Source organism: Sardina pilchardus, chromosome 5, assembly GCF_963854185.1.
Source record: "Sardina pilchardus chromosome 5, fSarPil1.1, whole genome shotgun sequence".
NCBI lineage: Eukaryota > Metazoa > Chordata > Actinopteri > Clupeiformes > Clupeidae > Sardina > Sardina pilchardus.
Genome location: NC_084998.1, coordinates 12,760,254 through 12,768,027, shown reverse-complemented (window position 1 = coordinate 12,768,027; position 7,774 = coordinate 12,760,254). Strand labels below are relative to the sequence as shown.

Below are 7,774 nucleotides of genomic sequence, written 5' to 3'. Positions count from 1 at the left end.
TTCATCGAGTCACTTGATTGGATCATTTGGGCTAAGGGAATTTGTCTGACCTGATTAAGCCAAGCCATATGAATTTAAATAGCTATTCACAATACAGCTGGCTATCGACTGCAAACAAAAGCCTCTTAACACATGATCCTCAAATATCTCCCTGTGGAATGCTTTTGAAAACTGCACCCCCAAAAGGCTTCAAGGTGAAACCGTAGCATTTGTTTTACAGTCATGTTCTGGGGACATTATCTGCAGGTGTTATAGGAGTGAGCTGGAGTCCACAAGAAATGTGGGTGTAACTGAACTGCCCATGCACGGCCAGCCTTCATGTGGTTGCGTAACTTGGAACACTAACACTAAAACACTACACTGTGCCACCCATTGTCAAAGGAATGTAGAGGATATCTTTTTTTCCATACAAAAATACTTTCCATTTAATTCACACAGTACATTGGTTGTATATACTACCACGGATCTCTCTCTTAGTATTGTCAATATACAGAAACCTAAAAGACATTATTTCATAAAAGTATAAATTAAACATTCTTTTTCAAATTGCACATAATAAAAGGGTCAAACGGCACATACTGTGAATCTTTTAGTGTTTCTTTTTCTTTTTTTCCTGCTCATTGCTATAATGTTTTTTTTTCTTCTTTTCAAATGTTTTTTTTTTTTCACAAAGAGCAGCACCAGTCCTTTGAAGCGAATGACGCTATTGTGGGCGGCAGCCTCACACCCACAACACAGGCCACTAGAGAGAGGCAGTGAAAGCAGGGGCCATCAGAGTGCTTCCTTTTCTCTTTCCTTTCTCTTTCTTTCATTCTTTCTTATGCCTTTCTTATTTCACTCTTGGCATTCAAATCCCAAAATGTGTTGATCACCATTCTGTCAGAGTGATCTCGCACTGTACAGTTAGGCCCACCAAGGCTGCTGAATCAAGAGTGCCATTTTGTGACAAAGTTGTCACCCAGCGTCATCTGTCTGTTGTTGGATGCAGTGCTCAGCTTTAAAGGGAAATAGGTCCTAAATGTATCTGTTGGCTCAGTCAACAGTTTAAAAATGTTAAAGCCTATTTTATTTCCAACCTGAATACATAGATACACTCAGTATGTGGACTGGGAAAAGGGTTTGCACATTTCCATCTCTGAGTGTTTGTGGATATAAGGGACTTACAGACTTGCCTGAATACCTACAAAGTGCCACCGTGTGGAGAAGTGTGTACAACTGAAATTCTGTGATTGTCGTTTACATTGATCTCATATGTCTCTGCTCTTGTTAACCTGGCTTGTTCCTTGACAGCAGAAAGGGAGAGCATCCATATCCTGACCTTACACACCCCAAAACAAACATGCGCACACACACACACGCACGCACACACACACGCACACACACACACACACACACACACCCTTGCACTCACACATGCACGCAATAGAAATGGCACATCCTGACGATGCCGTAAGAGGAGGGTATTCGATCCGCTTGCACAAATAATCATTAATGTGCTTCCAGTCACAATGTAAATTTGAGTCATACGTTATAAAAATATATAACTACATAATAGGAACTCTTGTATAATACTGAGAGAGTTGCATTTATACCACCTAAAAAAAAAGCAGAGGTGTTGTGTGACATTCTGCACTCAAACGGGCCTTTACCCAACAGTCTGTGCATGACCATCATCCATACAAGCTTGTTTCTACACTTATATGTAAAGAAAGGGGCGTTCCGAAAAGCTGTCTTAAGGAGACATGACTAACTAGCTTCAATTGAGCTAGTTTGTGCTCCTGCTTGTTGGGCGATAGCTTGTACACACTGTATGTTTTCTTGTCGGTTTTAAGTGACACGCCACAACATGCAGCAATCCAGGTAACCCAGCAATTTAGAAATTCAGAGTGAAGAGAAGACATTAGCAATCTCATCCCACACATGTTTAGAGAAAATCCTGACTATGACTTGTTTCCATGTTACCCGGAATGATAATGAAGTTTGAGTGTACACTGCTAATTCATCTCTGTTTGACCTACTGATGATGCCCCAGTGAGGTGTTTTACTGCAATATGACAAGACACAGCATGTGGCCTGGGCTGGGGGCAGGGGGATAATGGGAGATAGGGGGCGCTATTCCTCGCCTAATGTCTCCTCCTCATCCTCCTCATCTCTCTTCCTCACTACTGATTGTCTAGGCCAGGATGTAGAAGTGTGGAGTCTGCCAGGGCTGCTGAGGGCAGGCTGGAGTAGCAGTGATCTGAGCTGAGCTGAGCTTGTGTGTCCCTCTGCCAATGGGACGTACTGGCGATTTGACCGAGGAGGGCGACGTGAGCGATTTGGCTTCTCCTGATGTCGTAGAAGGGGTGCGATTCTGTCACCTGACCTGACTCATCTCAGTACCGGGCGAGTTTGCGCTCCACAACAATCGACCAAATCAAACATCGGATTCTTTTCCTTTCTTTCAAAATGACATTGTGATCCTATCAGTGCATTTTACTCGGTTTTTTTGTGTGTGTTTCCTTTTCTTCCTTATCAGGCTTGAGTTTTTGCCTCCACGTCACACGTCAGCATCGGGGAGGAGTCTCTCTGCACACACACACACACCGTCTCCCACTCCCCGCCCACCCACCCACTCACACACACACACACACACACACACACACACACACACACACACACAATCCCCTCCCCTTGAGCACCAGAAAAACAAAAAGAAAGCACCACCCCTGCACACGTGCACAGCAAGCCACACCCATCTCCCAAGATCCTTTGCATGAACAGTTCATTCCGTGCCCCACTCTTGACAACACAGGGCAAAAAGGTCATCCGGGGGCTGAATCTCGCAGGTCAGAGGGCATCGCCGTGGGAACAGCTGGACTTTGGCTTCCTCATGATAGCAATTTGTTTATGAGAGAGCACGCTTGTCTTTGTCCTCTAGGGAGTAGAGTCATATGTCTCCTTGAGAAAGAGAGAGAGAGAGAGCCTCCTTCGGCTCATTTCGTTTGTTTATTTTTGTTTGTTTTTGTTTCACCAGCATCCCTTTAAAACGGCGCCCCTCACCCCTGGCCAAGTGCTCGATGCGGTCGTAAGCCTCTCTTTTCCCTGGGAGGCATGGCTACCGCTGGAGCAAGTTCCTGAAGTCCGATAGGCTGCCTGCTTGAGTCTGGGAATGGTGTTGTTGCTGTTGCTGCTGCTGCTGCTGCTGTTGTTGCTGTTGCTGTGGCTGTTGCTGGATGTAGCCCACAGCACCTTGCTGTTGGACATTAGTGGTGTGGAAGAAGGCCTGAGTTTGACTGCTGTGTAGGAGACCTTGGGGCTGCATCTGTTGACAAATGGACAGACAGAGAATGGCCCATGTCATATACTGTACGGTACACGTTCATATATACAGTATGTGAGACTCCACAGCAAACAAACCTACATAGAGTAGGCATAAGTAGGTAGTTAGGCAGGTAATAAGTGAACTGGGAGAACCAGGTCATCATTGTAGATGTTCTGGAAGGGCATTTGGCATTTTGCCTCATTAATACTTCATTCCTCTGTAAGTATTATACTTAATTTATAGATGGTAGTGATAAAACCATCAGTGGTAAATTAATAGTCCTACACAGAGTACTGTTCTGTTCTAACATTTAAATGTTCTGTAAACATTTCTGTAAAGCTCCGGTGTGCCCATCTTTATCTCTCCCAGACACACTCATTTCAGTCGACACTATAGAAGTAGCCTCTCTGGTCCTGTCTGGGCTAACACTGTGAAAGGGCCAATGAACTATTTTCTTTGTTCATTCCGTTTTCTTTCATTTTGCTTTCAACCATGTACTTTTTTTCTTGGCTTATTCTGTTTTCTTCTATCGTGGGCCACTTCACCAAAGTCAGAGGTGACCGACGTGTTTTGATTCCGTAATGAATTAAATATCCTTCAGAGAACTCTCCAAACAGGGCTTTGACAGCAGCCTTCCAGTTGTTGCCACATGAACTACCATGTGCAGGGGCAACACACTCATCGCCCCCCTCACAGAGACTCGTCTCTCTTGTTCTGACTCTCCACTTCTCTATATCCCACACACTCTCAGGGCCGTCACTACTCTGCCAACACCAACAAATGGACATACAAATACAAAGTGGAAGGGAGGGCACTTGAAGAGTGCAGACCTTGAGGAGGACTAAATTTGTATTGAACAAAATGAAGTGGTCGGAGTCTTTTTTTTTTGTACATAATCCTTCTTAAAGACAAACTTAACCTTCCTGACAGAGGTAACACACACACACACACACACGCACACACACACGCACACGCACACGCACATGCACACGCGCACACGCGCACACGCACACTCATACACACACACACACACACGCGCACACACACACACACACACACCCTTCCCCTCACCTGAAAGAAGTGCTGTTGTTGCTGCTGCTGCGGTTGCTGCTGCTGTTGCTGCTGCTGTTGCTGCTGAGCCTGGTGCTGAGGATGAGGATGGTAGGTGGCCTGGGCCTGGTGGGTGATGAAGGTGTTGTGGGGGATCATGATGGGCGACGTGAAGACTGGCACCGCCGAGGGCACCAGCACAGCGTTACAGTTCATTTGCTGGAACGAGGGCTGCATCATCTGCTGCTCGAGAGAGTATCTGAGAACACACACACACACACACACACACACACACACACACACACACACACGTAAATACATAGGCAAATAGACACACACGAGTAGGTTACCAGAAACTAGCATTGAAGTATCACAAGGTCATACAAAATTGTGACCTATACTGTACATGCACTTACTGTACATAAAGAGATACAAAATAAACTATCAAATCCATACAGACGCACTTATACACACACTTACTTGGTTTGCTGGATGGCAGCATTGCATTGTGAGGACTGGGCAGATCCACTGCCATCCTGCACGAGCGTCTGCATGGGCTGGTTTAGCAGCATCCTGTAACAGAGACAGAGCGGTGTTGAGAGCAAGGTTCAAAGTTCAGAGGTCAATCAACAGGGTGGTGCTCTACGAAAACATACACCAATTCCATGCTACCTATACATCAACTGTGCACAGAGGTTCATCAGGGAATTTTCCCACAGACTTGCATTTACAAATCATTGCTATTGATTGACATGCTGGTGTATGAGGGTGAGCTAAAGCACTAGTGACACTGTGCCCCTGATAGCCTGCTGTGATGTCAATACCACAACTCATACTCCCCCCTCAGGCAAAGCAGACACAGACTCCTATTGGAACATACTGCCATGTCCACTAATATGCTAGCGAGTGGATGTGTATGTTAGAGACTAGATATGTATATTAGTGAGTGGATATGTTAGTGTGTGGATAAGTTAGTGAGTGGATATATATGTATATGTATGTTAGTGAGTGGATATATGTATGTTTGTTAGTGAGTGGATACTCAGTAAAGCTAGTGAGTGGATAATTTAATGAGTGGATATGTATATGTACAGTATGTTAGTGAGTGGATATATGTATGTATGTTAGTGAGTGGATACTCAGTAAAGCTAGTGAGTAGATAAGTTAATGAGTGGGTATTCAGTAATTTTAGTGGTTGGATAAGTATGTTAGTGGCTGAATATATGCATGTATATATGTATGTATGTTAGTAAGTGGATACTAAGTAATGTTAGTGAGTGGATATGCTAGTGAGTGTATAAGTTAATGAGTGGATACTCAGTAATACTAGCACGTGGATGTGTTAGCGAGTAGCATGTGTGCAGAAGTGTGCACGTGTCATACCGTAGCTGTCCATCCTGTCCGTAGTGGGTGGTGTCGGCGTGTCTTTGGCTGGACTCCTGTAGGGACCGGGGGTTGGTGTGGGAGAAAAGCATGGGGTTGCTGTAGAAGGGCATGGTCAGGCTGGTCTGGGTCTGCACGGGCAGGCTCACTGTCTGCATAGAACCACCACCGCCCAGTCGCTGCTGCTGCTGCTGCTGCTGCTGCTGCTGCTGCTACACACACACACACACACACACACACACACACACACACACACACAAAGACAAACATTGAAACTGTAAAAACTGAAAAATTCTTAGATGCTGTGGGAGAATCAATTGTGGAATCTGTATATGTGTGTGTCAGAGAGAGAGGGAGAGTGCAGTATGTGAGTGTGATAAGCTATTGTTGATGTTGTACCTGTGGTGAGGAGCTGTTGGATGCATCTCTCAGTAGCGCGTGTGGGGTTGTGGAGCTGTGGGGTCCACACATGGTGGGTTTGGGGTGCCCTGTGGTCTGCCTGATCACACCCGACGGGCCGTGCTGAGACGGCCGCCCCGGGCCCTGCTGTTGGGGCGGCGGCGAGGGGAAATCACTGTGGATTGGTTGCTGTAGCAACACCTAGGCCACAAGACAAACCCAAACAGCTCACAGGTCTGTGCTATGTACACACACATACTTAAAAAAGGGGGCGAGCGGGGGGGGGGGGGGGGGGGCGGGGCGGCCAAAGCAGAGCTGCGATGATCAGTGCTGTTCCACTGCTGTTGCTGGTCGAGTTTTTGACTCTACCACTAACGACTCCACCAAACCTCTGCCACTGTGTATGCAAGTCTAGGGGCTTTGAAGTGTGTGTGTGTGTGTGTGTGTGTGTGAGTGTGTGAGTGTGTGCGTGCGTGTGTGTGCGTGTGTGTACCTGTAGGTTGGCAAGCTGCAGCTTCTCTTTAATGTCGTGCAGCTCCTGCTGCTGGGTCTTGATGTCGGCCTGCAGGATGCGCGTCCTCTCCTCCAGCTGCTCCTTCAGCTGGTGCATCACCCCCAGCTGCGGCTGCTGGAACCCGTACATGGACGACTGCTGCTGCTGCTGCTGCTGCTGCTGTTGCTGCTGCTGTTGCTGCTGCTAATGGATCACACAGGGCAGAGGGGTCAGAGGGGAAGGTTCAGAGGTCGCGCAACACACAGCAGGCACAAGATGCAGTACATCAATCACAGAACACTCCCTTTATGCAGATGGACACCTAATGTCACAATAATAGCAACAGTAGGGGTGGTGAGTAACTGTACTGTGATAGGAAACAATCAGCTGATCAGATGTGCTTGAAAAAACGGCAGTCAGTGTTCAATGTTCACAGGTCACTGACAGGTAAGGGATTGACACAGTAGGAGAGGAGAGGAGAAGAGAGGAGAAGAGAAGAGAAGAGAAGAGAAGAGAAGAGAAGAGAAGAGAAGAGAAGAGAAGAGAAGAGAAGAGATGAGAAGAGAGAAGATAAGAGAAGAGAAGAGAAGAGAAGAGAAGAGATGAGAAGAGAGATGAGAAGAGAGAAGAGAAGAGAAGAGAAGAGAAGAGGGAGAATAAAGGAGAGATGAGATGAGGGGAGAAGAAGAGGAAGATGAGATGAAAGGAAGGAGGGAGGGAGGAAGGCAGGCAGGAAATGATAGATGTGAAGAGCAACACAGAGGAGGAGAGATGGGTAGAGAAAGGGAGGATGAGAGGTAGGGAAGGAGGAGGAGGAGGAGGAGGAGGGACCAACCATGACGGAGTGCTGGCTGCAGGAGGGTGAAAGGGGGAGGAGCTCTGAGGAGCCCTGTCTCTGGATCAGCGCCTGGGACAACAAAACACACACACACACACACACACACACACACACACAGCAGCGAAGGACATAAATATAGAGCACAGGGATAGGAGTGGGTAGGGTAAACACATGCACATTTACTACATATGGATACACAAACCAGTGTGTGTGTGTGTGTGTGTGTGTGTGTGTGTGTGGTTATTCACCTTTGAGCCACTCTGTGACATTCTGCTGGAGCCCTTGTCTGGTCCAATGGAGGCTGATT

At 46.7% G+C, this 7,774-nt stretch overlaps 1 protein-coding gene across 5 annotated transcripts in view; it reads right to left on the bottom strand.

Moving 5' to 3' along the window:
• Positions 1-2,658: 2,658 nt before the first annotated feature.
• The window catches only part of npas2 (neuronal PAS domain protein 2), a 57,694-nt gene continuing 52,578 nt past the window's right edge, over positions 2,659-7,774 (bottom strand). For 2 of the 5 annotated variants that reach the window (XM_062535600.1, XM_062535601.1), the window contains exons 15-22: positions 7,716-7,774; positions 7,465-7,536; positions 6,630-6,833; positions 6,137-6,337; positions 5,738-5,949; positions 4,835-4,927; positions 4,376-4,613; positions 2,659-3,304 (exon numbers count right to left, since the gene is read on the bottom strand). The exon at positions 7,716-7,774 is cut by the window's right edge and continues 42 nt beyond it. In XM_062535600.1, coding sequence (XP_062391584.1) covers positions 3,098-3,304; positions 4,376-4,613; positions 4,835-4,927; positions 5,738-5,949; positions 6,137-6,337; positions 6,630-6,833; positions 7,465-7,536; positions 7,716-7,774 — 1,286 coding nt within the window. In that variant the 3' untranslated portion in view covers positions 2,659-3,097. The remainder of the gene's footprint in view (positions 3,305-4,375; positions 4,614-4,834; positions 4,928-5,737; positions 5,950-6,136; positions 6,338-6,629; positions 6,834-7,464; positions 7,537-7,715) is intronic. The other 3 variants (XM_062535602.1, XM_062535603.1, XM_062535604.1) reach the window with 3 other exon arrangements.